Source organism: Peromyscus californicus, unplaced genomic scaffold (genome assembly GCF_007827085.1).
Source record: "Peromyscus californicus insignis strain IS unplaced genomic scaffold, ASM782708v3 Scaffold_11__1_contigs__length_118956290, whole genome shotgun sequence".
NCBI classification, from domain to species: Eukaryota; Metazoa; Chordata; class Mammalia; order Rodentia; family Cricetidae; genus Peromyscus; species Peromyscus californicus.
Window position 1 is genome coordinate 65,693,245 of NW_026294402.1, and position 23,488 is coordinate 65,716,732.

At 38.6% G+C, this 23,488-nt stretch overlaps 1 protein-coding gene across 3 annotated transcripts in view; it reads left to right on the forward strand.

Moving 5' to 3' along the window:
- Window positions 1–23,488, forward strand: part of Adam10 (ADAM metallopeptidase domain 10) — a 111,773-nt gene that overhangs the window by 84,580 nt on the left and 3,705 nt on the right. For all 3 annotated transcript variants that reach the window (XM_052713698.1, XM_052713705.1, XM_052713713.1), the window contains 7 exons: window positions 2,531–2,694; window positions 12,367–12,550; window positions 14,972–15,122; window positions 16,204–16,387; window positions 17,130–17,238; window positions 17,904–18,124; window positions 23,135–23,261. In XM_052713698.1, the coding sequence (XP_052569658.1) occupies window positions 2,531–2,694; window positions 12,367–12,550; window positions 14,972–15,122; window positions 16,204–16,387; window positions 17,130–17,238; window positions 17,904–18,124; window positions 23,135–23,261 (1,140 nt within the window). The remainder of the gene's footprint in view (window positions 1–2,530; window positions 2,695–12,366; window positions 12,551–14,971; window positions 15,123–16,203; window positions 16,388–17,129; window positions 17,239–17,903; window positions 18,125–23,134; window positions 23,262–23,488) is intronic.

Genomic DNA, 23,488 nt, shown 5'->3' on the forward strand with positions numbered 1-23,488 from the left:
AGTTACTGAGCTTGAGTTACAGTCAACTAAGTGAGATGTGTCTCTAATTGACCTTCTGGCATGTCAAAACTAGTTGCAGTATTTAAATGCCATAATTTATAAAATACAATTTATTATCTTATTTTTTCCTGTGTGATCTGAGTTGCTCCAATGTATGCTATTAGTCTATAATTATATTAAACTCAAGACTTGGAGCAGTTATTTAGGAGATTAAGCAATATATAAATCATAGGGACTATATTTAAGAAGAATGTTCTCAAAGATCTCAAGATCACTTGTATGTATGTTGCCTTAAATTAGTTAGACCTGAAAACTACAGAAACATGTTAGAGTTATTAAAAATGTGCCTATGTACTCTTTTTCTTTCAACTGTTGTGCAGTGTGGAGGCTTGTGTGCCTGGTTCAAATTTGACAGGAGTTACTTTGTACTAGTTTCACATGGCAAGTCTTCACCGAGGCAGGATATTAATTTACTACTTGCTCAAAGTTAATGTGTGGTGTATAATTCTTCCAGAGTACTTACTCATAGGTTTAATTTCCTAGTTCCTGGAATGATGCAACCTTTAGAAAAAGAACAGAAAAGATCAAATATTCATAAATCGCTCCCTGTTTTCTCTGTTTTCTGTACAGGGAAGAGTGTGTGTAGAGACCATCATGAAGGCTGTCAGTGCTTTGTGGGCTAACTCTGCACTTGACTTAGTCCTCACCTTCCCTTTCCATGAAGTGCATTATGATTTCAGCTTGCTAAATCATAACAGTTTTCCAGATTTATGTTTGTTGCCATATGTTTAATAGGAATAAAGCAATAGCTTGTTTTTGTTGTTGTTGTGAGGGTATGGGGACAAAACAAGGTCTTTACTTAATAGGCTAGTTGTGAACTTAAGATTCTCTTGCTTCAGTTTCTTGAATGCAAAGATTACAGGTATGCTCTAGTATTCTTGGCTGTAATCATGCCATTCTTGCAATTCTATTTCCAGTTGTCTTCTATTAAAGTTTTTTTCAGGAATTTAAAACATTAGACTTTTTAAATGGTTTAGTAGAATTCTATTCTATTCTAGTGTGTTGAAACTAAAGTGAAATAATTTGATTATCTGAATATCTTAATCCATTTGATTTTGTCTTTTAAAATACCAAATGAGAGAGAAAGAGACAGACAGAGAGTGTACAGATGGCTCAGTGTTAAGAATATTTACTACTCTTGAAAAGGACTCAAGTTCAGTTCCCAGCACCCAAATCAGGTGACTAACAACCACCTTTTAATTCTAACTCTAGGGGACTTGGTACCCTCTTTTGGCGTCTGTGAGTACCCACACACATGCACATACCTACCCACCCCCCACATATATAAAATTAAAATCAATCTTTAAAAATAATACTAAATAGGAAAAGCTCTTTATTTAAATAGTAAATTTTTGTGATGCTAAGGACCAAATCCAGGACCTTGGCACCTGAGACAAGTACTCTGCCACTGAGCTACATTCTTTTAAATGTGAACGTAGACTGAAGAATTTCTCATTAAAAATGTTTATAAAATTAATTAAAAGAAAGAATAAGCTTGGTGACATATGCCTATAACTGCATGTGGGAGTCTGAGATGAAAAGGATGGCAAAGGACCAGCTAGGTTGATTTTTCTCATTTATTTTCTCTTTTATTTCTTGTAAATTTCTTTGGTTGTGGAAGCATTGTCATTTTGATCTTGAACTCCAAAGTTCTTGTTAATGAAAAGACAAGGTCCAAAGTAAGTTACTGTGCTTACTCTAAGTAATTTCTTTTAAAATTTGAAAATGAATTCAGGGCACATTGCAAAATCACAATTCAGGTTTTTTTTTTTTTTAAGTTTCACAGCTGCTGAAGAGTTGTGTGACTAGTACAGTAAACTTCTAGCAAATCAGATACTCATATTCTTCCATATTTACTTTTCTGCCCTTCCTTTCTTCCCACCTTCTCTCCACCCTTCTTTTTTTCATCTCTTCTTAAATCCACGTCACTTGGTTGGTGTTTCACCAAAAGAATGCGTGACAGATGCATTGTATCGGAGGACTGCCATCCCCTGCTGAATGCTCATCACTGTTTGTAGAATTGGCTTTTGTAGAATGTACTTAAGGATATTTTAACTTTTATTTAATTTATAAGTTTTCCTTTTAAAAGATGAAGGGGTATAAGCTTTGATTCAGTATAAATGTGGACTTACTCAAATTTAAAGGAAGTAGAAATGTTTTTCTATGTTAATGGCAGCAAAATATTGAGGACTTTTTGATGCTGAAAAACATGTAAGGATTGTACTCAATCCTAGGGTTTCTTTGCAGGGACTATTAACATTTTATTTTAAATTTTTTTTTTAAATCTTGGACTGCAGGAACTTTGGAGTATTTGAGTCATTTAAGTACCAGTTGTATTTTAAATTGAAAAATATAAATGTTTCAACTCTATAATGATTTCATTTACTTTTTACCTGTTTTTTTGCAGAGGAATGGATAACTAATTTAGTCTTTTTATTTTACTTTATTACTTTTTAAAAATCTGAATTAGGAAGCTCTGGAGGAATATGTGAGAAAAGCAAATTGTATTCAGATGGCAAGAAGAAGTCATTGAACACTGGCATTATTACTGTTCAGAACTATGGCTCTCATGTGCCTCCCAAAGTCTCTCATATTACTTTTGCTCATGAAGTTGGACATAACTTTGGATCTCCAGTAAGTACTGCCTATTTATTAAAAAATTTAAAAAGTGATTAGCCTGAATTTTGTCTCCAGTGATATTTTGTGGTACAAGTAATATACATATGAATGTTTAGTGTTAATATGCCAGAGCATAGTGATGTAATTGACCATACTGAAAATAATTCTGTGAAAGCACAGAATTTTATCTGGCTCCTTTGTGGGAGGGCAGCTTTGAGATAGCTACCTCATGTCGTCTAGGCAGTCTTGAATTCTTGATCTTCCTGTCCCTACTTCCCAAGTTCTGTGAATATAGGCATGCACCAACCATGCATGGCTTAGTCTGGCTTATTCAGACAGAAGGTTATCTATCTATATTTGCTGGTTCTGAAACAGTCACCAACACTTATTACACTCAAATTTCTTTTGAATGAGTCTCCTTTTATTAGTCTAGTAAATTGTATGATGGCCTTTTAGCTTTGTTTCTGTTATAGCAATATTGTGATTTACTTGAGCATATTTTTCTATTGTGGAAATAGATTGATACTTTACATTTTCTTATGATAAATTCCTGATATACAGAAGAAGAAATAGCATAACAGGCCATGTTCCCATCATGCAGAACAGGAATAGGAAAGCTTTTCCCAAAGGGCCTACTTGACATTTTTGTTAGGCTTTGGGGGTAACATTTTGTCTTATGTTCCATGGTTTGTTTTTTCAATTCTTCAAATATGGAAAGCCTTTCTTATTTTAGGCTATGTAATAGCAGCTTATATGTAATATGGGCTCATTTACTGACCCCTGAATCAGTTAGTAATTATCAAGGTTTTGCCTTGTCTACTTTTTGTATTCCTTTCTTTTTCTTTGCTAAGATGTTTAAGTTAAAACATCCTTACATGCTTTAGAAAAAAAGGTTTCATATATAACTACAATGTGATTATTGCACTTATAACAGCTGTCTTTGGTACCCTGCAACACTTGGTGCATTCTGATGATTTGTAAGTGCTCTGAAACATCAATTTAACTCAGAAATAGAAAATAATGAAAGATTCTGTGTGCTTTTGCTGGCGCTTATTAAGTACATGTTTGGGAAAATTCCACTTGATAACTGTCTAAATTCATCTTACTTGGACCTTATCATTTGTAAACATGTAATTGTTCATTATTTTAAGAATAATTTGTTGGTGTTGAGGATGTAGGTCAATATAGAGTATATATATAGCATCCATGAAGCCCAGGGTTTAATTTCTAGCACCAAAATAAGTAAACTAATAAAAATATCATGAACTTGTAGTTTAAAATCTTAAAAGGCACTTCTAAGTTTTCCAAGTTTGTAAAATGTATTGTCTCAGACTTTCCTTGTCTAAGTCTCCATCAGAAGTTGAGAGGTTATTTTCAGAGGAGTTCTTGAAGTATTAGACATGAGCAGAGGACTGATGCTGATGGTAAAGTTGCAATTTCAAGTGCAAGGAAACACCCCTTCTTCACAACTCCCTCCATTGCAAGCCTTGCCAGAGATGTTGTCATACCTTTCTAATACCTTTTCTCTTCTGTGTCCCAGGGCCTGGCTTTTTAAAAAATTTTTATTTATTTATTATTATTATTTGTTTTTAGAGACTGTGTAGACATGACTGTTCTGGAATTCTCTGTGTATACCAGACTGGCCTCAAACTCATGGCACTTCTCATCTTAATCTTTATCTGACTGCCAATGAGTTACATTTAGTAAATTAACATTATTGTATATTTTATGAATTGTTTAATAGATAATTTGTTTCTCGTTCCTTGTCTGCTTTGTTAACCTTTCCCTCTACTACTTGACTACTTTTAATGACATTACCATGCGTAACCACACCCTTTCTTTGTGCATGTTGTTAATTCTACTATACATATACCTGGTAGATGCTTAATAAATATTTATTGAGTGATTTATAGATGAGCTGGAACCATAAACTCCCAAACCTGTCCACCTTGACATCTTTCTCTGAAATCTCTTTCTGCCTGCTTCGCTCCTGCTATGTCTCTGTGCCATATAATGTTACTTTCTCCAGGTGGTTTACATTATTCTTTATGTTCACTCTTATTATCCCAAATATTTATTGTGCATTTGTAAACTGCTTTGTAAGCTTTGTATGGAAAGCTGTAATCACAAATGAGAAAGGTCCTGCTTCTTAGTATGAAAAGTCTGATATATTTCTGCTTTTACCAGAGTTGTCTTTGCGCAAATCTAGCTATAATCATGCTTCTCTGATTTTGCTCCTGCTTTGTGATGATACTGCTGGTAAAGTTTCCTCATCCTGTATTTAGGCCTTGTTATAATTCAGTTCAAAGTTGTGGTGATATTTTGTGTGTGCTCTAACAAATAAAGCTTACCTGAAGATCAGAGAGCAAAGCCAGCCACTAGTTCTTACCTTTACAAAATCCTCAGCCTGAAAGAACTGAGTTCCTGTCTCCTCCCACCTTATATTCCTTTCTTGGCCCAGCCATATCACTTCCTGTCTCAACTTACCTAGTGCTGGGATTAGAAGCATGTGTGCCTCCCAAGTACTGGGAGTAAAGGCATAATATCCCAAGTGCTGGGATTAAAGGTGTGTGCCACCACTGCCTGGCCTCTATGGCTAACTAGTAGCTGGCTTTACCCTCTGATCTTCAGGCAAGCTTTATTTGTTAGAGCATACACAAAATATCACCACAGTTCCCCTTTTTTGTCTAAAATAAAAAAGAAAGTTATAACTAATATAAGAAAAACTATACAATAAGTACAATAACTATATACAACATATGCAGGCAGTAAATACATCAACAATGTCTAGTCCATTTGCATTTGACAAATTCAGAGAAAATACTCTATTTTCTATTCTATCTTGGTGAGCCCAAAGTCTAGTACGTAATTTCTATCCTAACTTGCGTTAGCATCTAAAACTATCTTTTGATGTCTCTCAACCTTATACACTTTACACCTCTTTAGTGAGTTTCTTTTCTAAGTCTGGTAAACCAAGGAAAACTATAACTATCTAGTCTTCAACTCCCTCAGAGACCCGAGAAGGAAATAATATTACCTGAGTAAACAGGAAATGCAAACAAGTGACTTCCGAAAAATGTGAGAAATGACAGAAACAGCTGGCTGCCTGGACAGTCACCCAAGGTTCCTCTGTAACTTTGGGACATCCATCTTCAGCCTACAGGCTTAGATTATCTGACTGACTTCTCTGTGAAGTATGATATTCTGAAGGGCTGTCCTACCTTGTCTTGGCAAAGTTTGGCAGTCTTTTCTTTTGTGTCCAGCTTGTCCCATTGTAAAGCATACTATCAGCAGTCGAGGCAAGGGCACTTTCTTGCCTAGTGGCTAACATTTGCCACAAAGAAAGTAAACTCCATGTGGAGTTTCTTCAGTGTCTATCATCTTCTTTGAAGTAGATTGGTGCTGCCAGGAGCAGACATGTCTCGTTGTCATTAAAAAAAAAAAAAGAACCTATGTTATTAAAACATCTTAAATGCCATATTTTGTAGATCTCTGAAATGTTTGAAGACCACCTAACTACCTAAAATATATCTCTTTGACCTTGATAACATACCTAACATGACTACAAGTTTGATTGTAATGACTGACTACTCGTTTGCATTTCTTTATATCCTAATTAGTTTGTAATAATAACTTTCAAGGGCTAGAAATTTGCATTAAATTGTTAAATGAGTTTAATAGGTACAGTATCTTGAACAAGATTAAAAATGTATGTACAGTATAGTCTAACAAAATTAGTCTCAAATTTGTATCAGTATACAAAATTTGTATACAATATCCAAAAATCCAATCCCATGTAAAATATTTAAAACTAGTAGTTGCTTTTTAAAAGTAGATTCAATAATATACCTTTTTATCTTATCATATCTATATCCTCTTTTCTTTTCAGAGTAGATTCAATAATCTACCCTTTTATCCTATCATATCTGTATCCCCGTTTTTTTTTCTTTTTTTTTTCTTTTTTAAACAAGAACCCTGAATCTAATCTCCTTTGTTCAGCTTTTTCCCCCAACCATTACCAATACAACTTATAACCAACCACCCTAAACAATGACAAATATCCATAACCCATTGGATGACCAAAAACCACCCACGCACCTCTTAGGATTGTGGGCATTATATTCTTAAATTTACTTCCTGCTGTCTGGGGGCAACGACATCTTTAGGAGATCTTGAAAAGAAAAAATTGAGTTAATTATCAAGTCCTGGGAGAGATAGCTATATCATTTGTTGTCCAGTCTCTGCATAATGGGAAAGTGCAGGATATCTCTATCAACCTGGATAGAGTAGTCTATGAGGCTGCATCATCTCAGCTAGCTACCTTGAGATTGTCCTAAGCAGTTTGCAGTCCAAAGCTGATCTTTGGGTGGTGTTTGTCAGCTTAATGGTGTTATCATAGTCCATACGGAATTGTCATTGTGGGGCCCCATCATCTTTTTGGAGACTTCACAGATCACATTAAGTTCTTTAATTGCTCTGGGAAGGAGTTTCCTCTATGATGACAGGAAATGACTCAACCGAATTTGACATGGGAGTCTGCGAGAGGCCCCCCCCCAAGGCATTTTCCAATGGCAAAGGGTTACTTTGTCCCTTATTGATCTACATTCATTAGTCCAATGCCTGTCTTTGCCACACCTTCTGCATAATCCAGAAGGGAGGGGCGTTCTGTTGAGATTATTTTTAGCAAAAATGTTGTTTCTAGGAATGCCCTGCTTACAGTCCCTGTTTAGGTAACCTTCTTTACTGCAGTTGAAACATTTGACATTTCGATTTTTCTTCAAACCTCTGGAAATCACCTCTCCTATCTAAGCATCATCATGGTCATGAGATTCAATATTAATTGTATCTCAGATCCATTCCTCTAAGGGTGCTATTTTCAAAAGCCAGAGATTCAATAATTATTTGTCTAGCTTCTGAATTTGGTATCATTCTATTTACTGCTGAAGACAATCTTTGTAAGAAATCAGTGAAGGTTTCTTTTGGGCCCTGCATAACTTTAGTAAATGACTCAATTTTCTTTTCTTCAGTTCTGTCCCAAGCATTCAAAGCTGCTGCGTGGCATAAAGCCAGGGTGTAGTCATCATATAAAGATTGCCTTTCTGTATTAGCATAATCTCCCTCTCCATACCTCTAGCCCTACTTCTTGTTCAGTGGTCTTAGCCTCATCTTTCCACCAAGTCCTCCACTGTAATTGAGGACCAGCCTCCAAGACTGTTGTAACCAAATCTCTTCAGTTTTGAGGGGTAATTCTATTACAAGTTGACCATGAGTTTAACATCTGCTTCACAAAAAGGTGAATGCATGCCATACGAGACTATCACTCTTACACAACCTTGGGGATGTCTATCATTTGGCAGTTCCTATAAGGTTACTGGATAAATTAAGATTGGCTGTTTGAAAGTCATAGGCTGTTCCTCTCTAACCTTATAATTACAGTGCTGAGATTGGTTCTCCTTTAAATTCCTCTGTCTGGGTCTGAAAATCTCTATGATCTGCTTTAACAAATTTTTCTAAAACTTTTATTTTGGCACTTGACCAACTTTTTTAATGATAAAATAAAAATAATCATATAATATTTATAGTTGACATTATGTAAATCCCATCTAAATTAGTTATCCTCTCTTTAATTGCTCCATTTTCAAACCATCTAGTGTATTATCAAACAGAGACCTAAAATGTTTCCTATTTTTTTTAATGTGGGAAAAAAAACCTCCCTTTTAACTAATTCTTCCCTTTAAGAATTCCCAATTGTCTCACCAAATTTGCTGACAATGACGATTCAGATATGAGACTGACTGCTTCTGTGTAGAACAGTAGAAGCCCAAGTGGGTTTCGATGCAGTTACCTAATGCGGTAGTAGCCAGAGAGAGCCCACAACCCACTGGAAGAGAAGAAGCCAAAGAGCCAGCCATCTGCATGGGGGAATGTGCAAAAGTGACTAACTCCTGTGGTTTTAGAGCCCAAAACCTATGGAGTTTGCTGCATATAGGCTACAACAAAAGCTTAGCTGGCGGGGGTAGAGACTCTATCTAGCTGTGTGGAGCTCTGGCCTGTGCCAGTAGCTGCAAAACCACAGGAAAGTTGCTTTTTTATGACTTCATGCCCCAAAAGTTGGATACCAGGTGTAGCACAAATCCTAATTGATTGGATACTGTAATTCTTACTTAATAACTGTTTTTGTTTTACTGTACTAAGATTAAAACCTTCCTTTTTAATTAGACAAAAAAGGGGAAATGCTGTGGGATAATGTTCTTGTAAATGACACTGTAAAGATGTGTCACTCAAATTGCTTCAATAAAACACTGATTGACCAGTAGCTAGGCAGGAAGTATAGGTGGGCGACCAGACTAGGAGAATTCTGGGAAGAGGTAGGATGGGGTCAGGAGTCACCAGCCAGATGCAGAAGAATCAAGATGATAATGCCACACTGAGAAAATGTACTAAGCCATGTGGCTAAACATAGATAAGAATTATGGGTTAATTTAAGTGTAAGAGCTAGTTAGTAATAAGCCTGAGCTACTAGCCAAGCATTTGTAAATAATATTAAGCCTCTGAGTCAATTATTTGGAAAGTGGCTGCTGGGTATTTGGGAACAGGCAGGTGGGAGAGAAACTTCGGCCAACAGAACATATATATCCTGCATCATCTCCTCTCACCTTTCAAATGGGATGAATTTCCTGCTTCAACCTACCTTACCTTGAAATCTTTTCTTAAATTATTTTTATATGTATACATGTGTTGTCTGTATGTATATGTATATATATATACATACATATATATGTATGTATATGTCTCTGTACACATGGGTGCTTTGAGTCTACAGAGCAAAAGGTGTCAGAACCCTTGGAACTGGAGTTTACGGATGGTTGTGAGCTACCATGTGGGTACTGAGCCCAGGTCTTCTGCAAGAGCAGCAAGTGCTTTTAACTGCTACCATGGGATGCTCTGCAGCCATTTAAAAACCTTAGGCTCTTCAGTGCTTAACTTAAACTGGTATACTGAGACATACATAATCATTATACTCATAACAGGATGCAAAGTTTAAATTAAGATGTGATAAAGCCAAATATAATCATAAGGAATATACCAAAATGTCAATAGTTGTGATCAGTAGATTATAATTAATTTTTTATATATTCTTAAATCTTTTTCTAAATTTTCTATGAATATTTGCTCCTTTCTTTCTGTGTTGCCACCCTCTTCTTCTATTTCTTTTTCTTTGATAAGTCCTCACTGGGTACCCTAGGCTGACCTCAACCTCGTGATCTCACTGCCGCAGCTCCTTTAATTCAGGGATTAGAGTCTGTTCCACCAGATGTGTCTTAGGAACTTAGGAAGTAGTTTTTCTTGTTTTCTTTTCTAACTAAAGTTGTAGTATACTTGTGAAACTTTGCTCCTAATTTGCACTCTGAATTCTTTGGCTTCCAGTCAAGATAGTCCTTTGTGTATATATCTGTGTTGGGGGAGTGGGGTCTTTTTACTTCTTTGTTTGCGAGTTTTGTCCCTGTATCTGAAGTGGCAAATAGTAAGCATCCTTGTTTACAACCCGTTTCTCCTCCTATAGCCATTGGTGAGATCTCTTATACCATTCCTGAATAAATAAGACTAGGCAGGTAGGTCACAATTTGCTGTTTTTAAGAATGTAACTCTCTGGCAAAGTTTCATCTGTATAGGTTTGAATATTTTAGTACTTTTATGTATAACTGGGTCCTCTAATATTTCTTTGAAAGGTAGCAAGTAATTCTATGGTCACATTAAGAGCTATGTAGTTTGGGAATTTTTTTTCTTTCTGTTTCTAAATTTTTTTTTTTTTTTTTTTTTTTTTTGGTTTTTCGAGACAGGGTTTCTCTGTGTAGCTTTGCGCCTTTTCTGGGACTCACTTGGTAGCCCAGGCTGGCCTCGAACTCACAGAGATCCGCCTGGCTCTGCCTCCCGAGTGCTGGGATTAAAGGCGTGCGCCACCACCGCCCGGCTGTTTCTAAATTTGAATGATGAAACTCTTGCTAGTACCATACTTAATCAGAAACCAAATTGAATTGTAAGGAGCAGAAACGTAAAGCAAGGTAATACTGTGTACAGAGCAAGTAGTTGCTAGAGGCTGGATCTGGGCTCATGAGAAAAGTAGGGCAGTATCAGGAAGAGTAAGATGTGAATAGAGGTCTCTGATGAGGAAATATAAAATTAAAGTGACTTGTTATTTATTGTTCGTCTGTAGAGAGTGGGGTTGTTGGGTATTCAAACCAAGATTCAGCTAAATACAATTGCCATTTTAGTACCTTACATTTTTGCCCCTTGTAATGATTAGTACCTTAATTACTTGAGGACATTGTATGTGAGGTTTGCTTCAGGTGTGTGAGTGTGATATTGAAAGTATTGTGTGTGTGTGTGGTACATGCAATTGAGTATGCACCTTTGTGTGTTCATGCAGAAGTCAGAGGAGGATGGTGGGTGTCTTCCTCAATCACTCTTTGTGTTAATATCTTAAGACAGCTCTCTCAGCTAGAAGCTTGCCATCTGGGCTAGACTGATCATCTAGTGAACTTCTGGTATCTGTTTCTATATTCCAGCAATGGGGTTGTTACAGATAAGCATGACCATATCTGGTTTTGTTTATTTTTTCTTAAAATTGTTATTGCACTTATCTATTTGTGTGTGTGTGTGTGTGTGTGTGTGTGTGTGTGTGTGTGTGTGTGTGTGTGTGTGTTCGATTGTGTACCACAGCACATGAGTAGAAGTCAGAGGATAGCTACTTGCATTTGGGTCCTGGGGATCAATTTAAGTTGCCAAGTTTAGTGACAAGCACCTTTACCCCCTGAGCCATCTCCCTGGTCCTGTGCCTGACTTTTTTATGTGGGTCCTGGAGATTTGAACAGAGGTCTTCTTGCATGCACAGCAAGTGCTCTTACCCACTGAGGCATCAACCAAACCCTAGGTTGTTTCAGTGCATGTGTACCTGGAAAGCAGGTGCTGCTGGGGTCTGCTGCTTCATTCCAGCTTCCTAAGTGTGTTTTCTTTGAGAAAATTCAGGCAGCTCTTCTGATGCCTCTAATACCTGGGTAAGTTACTGGAACCAAAACCACTTCTGTGCATGTGCTCATACGCAGAACTCTGTCTCCTATTTATTCTGTAAAGTAGTGTTTTGATCTCATGCCTTGAGTTCTTAATTTCATTTAAAAGTAAAACTTGTATTTCTGTCTCCAGTCAGCATTTTACTCAGCTGTCTTTTGCACTGACTCATGAGGAAGCTGCCCCTGCTTTGAGTTCTTACTCTCTGCCTTCCCCAGCACTGGTCTTGGGTTTCGTTTTCATCTCTGCTTTCCTGAACCAGTTTTAGCATGTAATTTGTCATGTATTTTAATGACTGCTAAGTAATCCATATCATTACTGCCAGCCTTAAAAGCTGTTTTTCAATAGTCTTTATGATGGTGTATGCTCAATTCTAGTACCTAATTACAAAGTCTAAGGTAGTTTATGTTTAGACCGTCAGTTTTCCTTCTGTGCTGCAACTGTGGCCCCTGACAAAGCAAGTAGTTATCGTAACTCACCATCCGAGGCAGTTGGTAGACCCTTCCTCAAGGAAAGTATGTGACTTCCACTGTTCTTCTGATGAGAAAGTTCTACTTAAGCAGATGACCTGGAAACCCTGTTTTACTTCCTATTAATGTAACATCATATTCTATTTGGCAGCATGATTCTGGAACAGAGTGCACACCAGGAGAGTCTAAGAACTTAGGACAAAAAGAAAATGGCAATTACATCATGTATGCAAGAGCAACGTCTGGGGACAAACTTAACAACAACAAGTTTTCACTCTGCAGTATTAGAAACATAAGCCAAGTGCTTGAGAAGAAGAGAAACAACTGCTTCGTTGGTATGTATGGTTCTCAATATTTTAATTATTAACTTTTTTTCACACTCTTTGGAATGCATGTGGAGGTCAGAAGACAACTTGCTGGAGTCAGTTCTCTCCTTTCACCATGTGGGTTCTGAGGATTGAATCTAGCTTGTGAAGTGGAAGTGCCTTTCCCTTGATATTTAAACATTCAGAAAACAAGAAAGAATCTGCTCTAAGAACATCTTCCCCTGTGTTTTCCCATTAAGACTTTGCTGTATTTGCTTTATCAAATACTTAGGAGTTTGTTTGCCCCTTTGAAACTAAGTTGCAGGTGGCAGAGTAATTTACTTCTAGACACTTTAGCTTATATCTCATTAGAGTTCAGTGTTGTTGAAGGTTCTTCCCCCTCCCTCTCTTTCCTTCCTAGGTGAATTGTACACTCTGAATTGTGTGTGTGTGTGTGTGTGTGTGTGTGTGTGTGTGTGTGTATTTGACTGTACATTGGGCGTACTCACCACATACCTCCTCTCCTCCCTTTCCCTGTCTCCTCTTGTTCTCCTGTTCCCCTTGCTCTCCTAGGTAGTTTTGCTTCTGCTTTCTTGTTATATATGTGTACATGATTTTATGGATTGGTATAAAAGCTAGGAACTAGAAATGAGAAGACGGCACAATCTTGTCTTTGTGACATTGGCTTAATTCACTAAATATGATTATCTCCAGTTGCATCTGTTTTCCTGCAGACAACAAAAAACTGTACCCCTCATGTCTGAAACCATCTCCATTGTGTATGTGCTACATGGGTGTGATGGTGCACACCTTTAATCCCAGCAGTTGGGAGGCAGAGGCAGGTGGAAGGTTGTGAGTTCAAGGCCAGCCTGGTCTATATAAGCAGGCTCCAGGCCAGCCAGAGCTACCCAGCAAGATCCTGTCTCTAATTAACCAACAACAACAAAAAACAAAAACAAACAAACTAAAACCCGAAGTGTGTATATGTGAAGTTTCTTCATCTATTCCCCTTGTTGGACACCCAGATTAGTTAGTTCCACAGTTTGGCTGTTGTGGATAGTACTGCAGTCAACAGGGATGTGTAAAGTGCACGTCTTAAGTGCGCCATTTGGTGAATTTGGCAAATGGCAGTTACCTATGTAAACCAAGCAGCTGTGAAGATCAGAACATTTCTGCCAGTCCAAAAAGTTCTTTATTCCACTTTGCAGTCAGTCTCCTAGAAGCAGCTGCTGATTGTTTAACCAGAGATTGGTTAGCCTGTTTTAAGATTTCATACAAATGAAATTTATAGCTTTTTCCTTTTATGGAATTTTACTTTTAACTCCACATAGTATTTCAAGGTTCATCACATCCTTGTTTTATTTTTCATTCCTCTGGTGACAGTGATGAACTCCTTCACAGCTTATTAGCTGTTTATCTTTGTTGTAGAATATTATTTTAAGGTGTATTACTTTTGTTTATGTTGCATTTGTTTAACTCTGTGGAGCTGTGTTACTGTGCCTGTGTAAAACACCTGATGGTCTAATAAAGAACTGAACGACCAATAGCAAGGCAGGAGAAAGGATAGGTTGGGCTGGCAGGCAGAGAGGATATAGAGAAGAAAAAAATCTGGGAAGAAGAAAGAAGTAACTAGAGAAGGAGGAGGACTCCAGAGGCCAGCCACACAGCCAGCCACAGAGTAGGAGTGAAAGTAAGATTACAGAAGTAAGAAAAGAAAAAAGCCCTGAGGCAAAAGGTAGACAGGGATAATGTAAGTTAAGGAAAGCTGGCAAGAAACAAGCCAAGCTATAGACTGAAGTTTCTTGTATGTTTGAAGTTTTCTGTAACAGACAGGTTTTCCTCTTTCGTCTGGTTGAGAAACACTAACTTTATTTGCATATGCATGACATACATATGTAGTCAGCAAAGCTCAACTGTGATGTGGCCTAAATAGCAAGTTACTAGTTCTGTAAAGAACCTAAGAAGGACCCATGAAGTCAGTCCTTTCACTGTGCAGAAACAGAGGCCCCCAAAAAGAGTGATATGCTGAGGTTGCATTGTTGGTTAGTAGCACTGCCCTTACTAAAAACAGGTCTCCTGGTTTTCAGATTCTGTTTTTTGCCTTACTTACTCATTGGAGTTTCCCTTTTCTTTTTGGTAAAGCTCTAAAGAGTTTGTGAATTTTATTTTATTTTTTTTTATGTTTATGGTGTTTTGCCTGCATGTATGTCTGCATTATATGTGAGCCTGATTGCCTTGGAGGCCAGAAGATGATGTCAGATTCCTTGGATCTTAAGTTATAGACAGTTGTGAGCTCCATTGGGTGCTGGGAACTGAAATCAGGTCCTTAGGAAGAGCAGCAAGTGCTCTTAAATAAATCACCAAGCCATTTCTCCAGCCCTGAGTTGGTGAATTTTGAAGAAAATCAATGTGTGTATACAGTGCTCATCTTGTCCTGTTAACTTTCCTCAGAATCTGGCCAGCCTATATGTGGAAATGGGATGGTAGAGCAAGGTGAAGAATGTGACTGTGGCTACAGTGACCAGTGTAAGGATGAGTGCTGCTTCGATGCAAACCAGCCAGAGGGGAAGAAATGCAAGCTGAAGCCTGGGAAGCAGTGCAGGTACCTGCCTTGCCAACCCCAGTGATGCAGCATGCCTGCAGGGTCACCCAAAGCAGTTAGGAGACTTACTGCTGATGTCACTGCAGGGTCACCCACAGCAGTTAGGACAGACTTACTGCTGATGTCACTGCAGGGTCACCCACAGCAGTTAGGACAGACTTACTGCTGATGTCACTGCAGGGTCACCCACAGCAGTTAGGGGACTTACTGCTGATGTCACTGCAGGGTCACCCACAGCAGTTAGGACAGACTTACTGCTGATGTCCCTGCAGGGTCACCCACAGCAGTTAGGGGACTTACTGATGATGTCACTGCAGGGTCACCCACAGCAGTTAGGACAGACTTAATGCTGATGTCACTGCAGGGTCACCCACAGCAGTTAGGGGACTTAATGCTGATGTCAAGAGGTCCATGTGGCTATAGAAATTTGCCCTGCTTTGTTCTATTGTTATTTATTTTTCTGGAATGACAGTATCCTGGTGTTGAAAATTAGAACAATTCATAATCTAGTGATTTGGGTATTGAAAAAAAGAATGTGAAAATGCTGCTCCTTAAAATACATACATTATCATTTAGTTCCTAGCTTTGAAAATGTGACTATCTTCTGTCCAAATAGAAACTTAACTTTAAAATATTTAGGTAAAATGGGGCATGTAGGCTTCTGTCACTTGTGTCATGTAGTTATTTCACTTGTCAAATGCAGTCATGATTACACGCAATAGACTATAGTTTACATAAACTTTTTAGATGGTTAGTCTATGTGTCCTAGTTCAATTTTAGTATAGAAATGTGTAAATTGACTAATACGTTATATAGCTATGGAAAAAACACTGAAAAGTTTCCTAGTCCTGAATTCACTTCACAAAAGGCTGAGTAAGAACGCTGACTGTAGTGTTTTTGACTGTGGAAACCAGATATTTAATCATCTTCTTACACTTGCTAGAATGTTCAAATAGAGTAATTTGTTGCTAGTAATATTTGAAGTTGTGTTCCAGTAATGTGCTTAGCATTTAAGATGGTGTGAAAATCAGGCCCATATCCAAGTGATTTACTTTATCTGACCATTTAACACTTCTCCTAGTCCAAGTCAGGGACCCTGCTGTACAGCACAGTGTGCATTCAAGTCAAAGTCCGAGAAGTGTCGGGATGATTCTGACTGCGCAAAGGAAGGGATATGCAATGGCTTCACAGCCCTCTGCCCAGCGTCTGATCCCAAGCCCAACTTCACGGACTGTAACAGGCATACACAAGTGTGCATTAATGGGGTAAGCATTTGCTTTAAGATGTTTAAATTTAAATTTTATAGAGCATCCTTTTTCAGAATAATGGTTGACGCTGAAAGCTCTATAAGGTAACACTCTGGGGCTCACATTCAGTAATACCACTCTGTTCCCCACAAAGCCACGAATGTATAACATGACACAATTGCCTGGTGGCACACAGTTAGCTCCTGACTCACCTTTCATCTTTGCACCTGTCTGTCTTTGGTATTCACAAGAGTACAACTAGGCATGTGGTCTTATCTGCACTGCTTTTAAGTTGTATAAATTAATATTTCAGGAGCCTGAATAAAAGAACTCATCTGGTCATTTTCTCTGAGTGTGAAATCTTTTGAGCTTCATGGCTAAATGTCACTTTGTTCTGTATGAAGAAAACTTATTTTTTCTCTACTTTACGGAGGAGCCATGATAACTAACACAAATGTGTAACTACTTTCTCTGCTTTTGTTTAGGGTTTTTTTTTCTTCTTTAATTGCTTTAAAGGCTGTGCAACTTATTTTGATTTAGTCTCATGTATATTTATGTGATATTATTGGTTCTGATATCTGTGTTTGGGATCTGACCCAAGACCTTGCATGTGCTAGGCATTTGCTTGCCATGGAGGCACATCTCCAGCCTGTTGTTTATTACATTAAATATACCCACTTTATTATTTGACATCAGAAGCTTATACCTGCCTGTTACCATGGACTGCACAGATACTGAATAAAATGTGTCTTTCCCCCAGCAATGTGCAGGTTCTATCTGTGAGAAGTATGACTTGGAAGAGTGTACCTGTGCCAGCTCTGATGGCAAAGATGATAAGGAGTTATGCCACGTTTGTTGCATGAAGAAAAGTAAGGCTTTTCAATACCTCAGCTTAAAGTCCATTATTTGCCATTAATTTTTTTTCAACCTTTGGGAATGAGGTTTATTAGGAGAAAGGACCTCAAGACCATCATTGAGCCTTTAGGTGGGAGAGCATGAGAAAGGAACAGCAGTATCAGAAACAGCTTAGCAGAGCCTTAAAGGGAAAGAGGCTTCCTTTAAAACCTGCACAGGAGCCTTTATAGCTTAAAGTTAAGAGAGAGATTGGGGGAGTGGGGGGGTGGGCAGAGAAGATGCCTGTCTTTAAGTTCCCCTTGTTAAACTGATACACAGTTTACTGGACAGATACTTTCCAGCTAAGTTGGTTCTCTTGAGAAAAATTTAAATGTAGCATTGGATTATGGTCCTTACAACATCGTTAAATGATGCATTAGACCAAATCTTGCCAGCTTTAGGTAATAATGTATGTAAACATAGCTCAATGGTTTTAAAGCCATTATAGGCATTAAGTCAAGATTTAATGTTTGTTTATATTTTTAACATTTAAGGTAAATGATTAATGATGTTACTCTGACAAACTAGTGTAGGTGTGTGTAATATGGGAATGAATTTAGGTAGTTCCATCTTTCTTTTTGCTTTCTAAGACTGTCCTGCCAGGAATTCTGACCTCTGTGTTTGGCACTTCTTTTTCCAGTGGCCCCTTCAACTTGTGCCAGTACAGGATCTTTGCAGTGGAGCAAGCAATTCAGTGGTCGGACTATCACTCTACAGCCGGGCTCTCCATGTAATGACTTCAGAGGCTACTGTGATGTTTTCATGCGGTGCAGATTAGTAGATGCTGATGGTCCTCTAGCTAGGCTGAAAAAAGCAATTTTTAGTCCTCAACTCTATGAAAACATTGCTGAGTGGATTGTAGTAAGTATAGTCTTCATTCATAAAAACCTTAACTAGATTTTACTTGGGCAGTGGTCACCAGTGTTGGAGGAAGAACACTTGCCTATTTGTACTAGAATTACTGTATGTATACGTTTTTAATGTTTAAATATTCCTGGTTCTTATTTCCTTCTGAAGTGATTGGGATCTGTCCTTGAGTGCCATTCAAAGCTCTGTTATAGGCAGTAGGAGTCACTCTGCTTCCCTCTGCTGCTTACATTGTCTTTTGCAGGTGACTTCTGGTAGTACATATATTAGTATTCTCACTGGGCTTTTTGGGAAAGTGCTACTTGGTTTATGTATTTCTCTCTTGTTTTAGTATAACAGGTACACCCATATACATATATTTATTTATGCACTTTGTATATATGGGTGTTTTGTGGGTGCATGTACATTCACACATCAGAAGAAGGCATCGGATCCCAAGGGACTACAGTTATAGATGGTTGTGAGCCACTGTGTGGGTGCTGGGAATTGAACTCAGGACCTCTGGAAAAGCAGCCAGTGCTCTTAACTGCTGAGCCATCCCTCCAGCACCAACTGTGATTTTCTTAAAGGACTGCTGAGATTAACCTAAATGTTCATGCTTTCCAAGCAATTTGTGTAGGAGACTTACTTGCAAGTGGCATGTTTAAGAATGTGCTGTACCTAAAATGGGATAGTTTGCTTTGCAAATTGACTTAGAACTCAGACTCTCCCTTTTCCAAGTTATTACTTTTTTTATTTTTTTTAAAGTAAATTTACTGAAAGGTCCCTTTCTGTGAATTAGCAATGAGAATGCTTATCTTATGTTCTGGAATAGATTAATCAGATACTTCTGAATTTATACAGGTTTGCTGCACTTGAGTGAGGGTAACAGGTGTCGTTTATTGTAAAATGTCAGCATTGATATAGCATCCTCAGTTAGCACCACCCACAATGCCTGGAGAGTAGGCTTTGGATACTTTAGTGAGCATTGGCCAGGTCAAGCAATAAGGCAGTAAATGCTGAGTTTGTTTTACATTGTTTGTCTCATTTGATTTTGTGCAGCGTTTCCTTGCATAACAAGGTTTGTTTTGTAGCAAGGATAGTTTGTGTCTTGGCATCTTACCAGTCAGGACAATATTTTTCTGTTTGGTAATATATGCTGTTAGAGTGTTCTGCTGTAAGAGACTGTACAAGAAGTGAAGGGCTACCTTAGCTATGTCTTTTCCAGTGCTACCTGGTGTCCTTTTGTTTCCTTGATGTGCTTTATGACCCTTTTTCTCCTCATGCAGTTCTTTAGAGTAGGAAGAACCTTAACACTTCAGTATTTTATGGCTACTGTTGCCATGGAAATATTTTTTGTTGTTGTTTCTTTGTGGAGAGTTGTTTTGACAGCCGTGTTTAGGTTTTTCCAGAATATGCTCCATATCTTTGTTGGGTTTGTTTAGGAGGCATTGATAAACACTCCATAGCTTTAGCAGGCATCATGTAGTTCTTGAGAAGACTGAGAGCACTCACCATGAAATATGTTGAGATCCTGGGCCATTATTTCCTGTTCTTTAAGTGGGAGTTAAGGGTTAAGAACATTAGTAATTCTTTTCCAGTTTCTCGTATAGTTGATGAGGTCTTGTTTCTCTTTTCATCTTTTGGCTAGGTTTGATATTGCAGAGAACCATTTTTTACCTTTTTTTCAGATTTATCATTATGTGCCTCTTTCCTTTCATTCCCTGCAATGTTGTGACTTTTTATTTAAGTTTACCAAAAGTTTGTGTTTCAGTTATTCTTTTGATAAGAATTAACATTCCTTATACTCCTTTTTACTATGGTGTCTAGGTCTTTAATCCCTGGGCTCAAGGTTTCCCTCTCCCCTTAGCCTCTGCGTAGCTGGGCTCCAAGTACACACCCTCAGTTTTTTGAGTCAAGTCTTATATCATAGTCCTAAACTGGTGCTTGCTGTGTAGCCCAAGCTGAGCTCCAACTAACAGCAATCCTACCTCAACCTCCAAAATGCACTTTCTCATTTTTTAATCAGTTTCTACCCTCATATTTTGCTCTAATTTTATGAATTTAAATACTAAGTATCTGGTATTCTTTTTGAGTGGGAGATTTAGAGCAGTGGTTCCCAAGTGAATCACAGACTACAGTTGCTCTCAGCTTGATTGTCCAGTGCCTCTGAGAAAACTGGAGGCTGGTGAGATTGGGAGAAGTCCTGGAATGCATACATCTTTTTAGCTTTGTTTTCGAAACAATCATAGGAACATTTACTCATGGAAGGGTTACAAACCTAGGATGTCCTTAGATGTTACTTGGTGAACATTGTCCAAGAGCACCACAGGGTTTACACCAAGTAAGTCAGAGCTCTTGAAATTGGCCTGAAGTATCTGCATGCCTATGGAGGCTAGAAGAGTGCATTGGATCCCTTGGAACTGGAGTTGCAGACAGTTGTGAACTGCCATGGGAGAGCTGAGAATTGAACCTGGGTCCTCTGGACAAACAACCATCCTCTTTTCCTTTCCTATTCCCTTTTCTTTAATATTTTTGGGGTGGAAGGTGAGGAAAGGATTGAGTCAGGATCTCATTTGATCCAGGCCAGCCTCAGTTAGTATTAGCTGAGACTAACCCTGACTGAACTCCAGATCCTCCTGCCTTCATTTCCCAGTTGCTAGGATCATAGACATGTGCCAACATGTCTGGCCTCCCTCTCCTTTCATTACTTTTTATTTTCATATCTTACATCTTTGAGTGTTCTGCCTGCTTGTATACCTATGTACCATGTGTGTTCCTGATACCTGCAGGAGCCAGAAGACAATGTCATATCCCCTGGCACTGGAGTTAACAATGATTGTGAACTGCCATGTTGGTGCTGGGAATTGAACCTAGATCCTTGAAGAGCAGCCAGTGCTCTTAACCACTGAGCTATCTCTCTATCACCTTTACATTTAAAAAAAAAAAAAAAGAAGTGTGTGTGTAAATGGAGGTAGGGGACAACTTTCTGGAATCCATTCTTTCCTTCCATCATGTAGGTTCTTTTCTTTGAACAGTTTGTTCCTAAAGTCATTGGGTGAGTCTAAGCAAGGTAGAAATCCACATCAGGTATGAAGAGCTGCAGTGCCACAGAGATGGCTGGCTAATAGAGCCTTACCTGGTTAGGAGGATGTGGGAAGAGCATGGTGTGGGATGACATAGCCCAAATATTGTGAGCGTCCTCTGCCCTGCGTGGAAGGTGAGTGCCATGTTAGTGTTCAAGTGGAGTAAGTGGGGTCTAGAGAGTAGTAGAAAGACAAAGTACAGTGAGAGGCCTCTGTTCTGTATAGAGGCAAGTGTCATGCCAGTGTGCTTGTAGGGTGGGGAGGGGTCTTCCTAGGAGGAGAACCTGGGTTCTACAGAGACATGGGTGGTCCAGGTCTCAGATATTGAAAGAACAAGATAAACTTGGAAATTTTTGTTGCCTGAGAAAGTAAGTGCTTAAAGAATGAGATGGGGAAGGTGTCAAAAACTCCATGGTAATAATAGTATAGGGTTATAATCCATTGTATAGGATAGGAAACCCCAACAGAACAAGTAAGTAAATGATAGTTGGTAAAGAATAGAATATTTACATAGTTCCAAATTATATCTCCACAAAATAGTCATTGATTTCACAAGAGAAAAAAATCTCATTGGATAATATCTGGTGGATAGTATCTCAATCAAGTAATCAAGGTTAATTAGCATCATAGTAATGAAATCAGAGTCATGTCCAGCCTGACAGGATGTGAGAAAAGAGTACAACATCCCTCTGTGACACTCCTAACAGATGCCTGACCTGAATCTGATCATAAGAAACACTAGAAAATTCAAAATTGGTCGTTACCATCCTGTACTTAACAACTGCCTTGAAAATTTCAAGTGTCTATTTATTTTGTGAGTGTGGGTATTTTGCCTGCATGTATTTGTGTGCATCACATGCATATCTTTTCCCTGTGGAGGCTGGAAGAGAGCATAGGATCCTCTGTTGCTGGAATTACAGATCATTGTGAACTGCCATGTTGGTGCTAGCAATCAAACCCAGATCCTTTGTAAGTGCAGCAAGTTCTCTTATCCACGGAGCCATCTCTCCGGTCCCAAAAGTGTCAAAGTCTTAAAGGTCAGAAGGGACCTGTGGGACCCTTCCAGCCTGAAGGACAGCAGAGGGGAACAGACAGCAAAGCTTACATGGGTCTGTGATGACCATGGCCTGACTATCTAGGAAAATACTCTTGTATTGTAGGAGTATGTATGTGTCTGTGTGTCTGTGTCTGTCTGTCTGTCTGTCTGTTCATCTGTCTGTCAGTGGTCTGCTTTGGGAATTGCATGTGTACATGTATGTGTGAGGCAGAGTTTGATGTTGGATGTTGCTTCCCACCTTTTTTTGTTGTTGACATAGGATCTCTCACTTGTAGCTTTCTGATTGGTTAAACTGGCTGGTCAGCAAGCCTCAGAGATCCACTTGTCTCTGTTCCCCAGTGCTGGGATTATTCACACCTGACTTTTTACATGAGTTCTGAGGATCTGAACTTAGGGCCTCATCTTGGTGGCAAGGCAAGCCGATCAAGTGCCAGTTGAGCTCCTTGTTATGGGACTTTCATGCTAATGTGCTCAGGGGAATAATGTAGTACATGCACCTGGCTCTGGGTCAGATTTTTGAAAGTTGCACAGTACTTGCAACTTTTCATTAAGTTAGAGATTCTTTCAAAGTGAAACAAAAGTTGCTTTAATGTGAGAGAGCTTATGCATGCATAAAAAGTGGCTGGGGGTGTTTTGGCATAGCATGTATTTTTATTTTAGGATCTGAGTAAATAGTAGAGGTAATAAGTTGTGTAAAGCCTCGATGATAGAGGCATTTTGAATGTTTGTTTTGCCAGAAATAGTTAGTAGTAATTGCATAAGTGTTATAATAATTTGTATTAAAGCCAATGTGGCTATTCAGAATTTGGAAGCTGTAAACACTACATATGATGGTTGTTAGTATCTGCTCTCTTAAAATAGTTTAATTCTGTTCCTGTCTAGGCTCACTGGTGGGCAGTACTGCTTATGGGAATTGCCCTGATCATGTTAATGGCTGGATTTATCAAGATTTGCAGTGTTCACACTCCAAGTAGTAATCCAAAGTTGCCTCCTCCTAAACCACTTCCAGGTAAGGTGCTGAGCAATGGATGCTGCTGTGAGCAGAGGTGGAGCTTCCAGGAAAGGAAGATGAAGCACCCACAGGCTTTAGTAACTGAGTTTATGGAGCTTTATTCTGGACAAATTGCCTGATAAATGATTCACTGGCTGTATACTTGTTTGTCAGTCCAGTCTAGTTACTGACTACCGGGGTAATGCTGATCTGTCCTGAGTGTCAAGAAACTTTTAGAATAACAT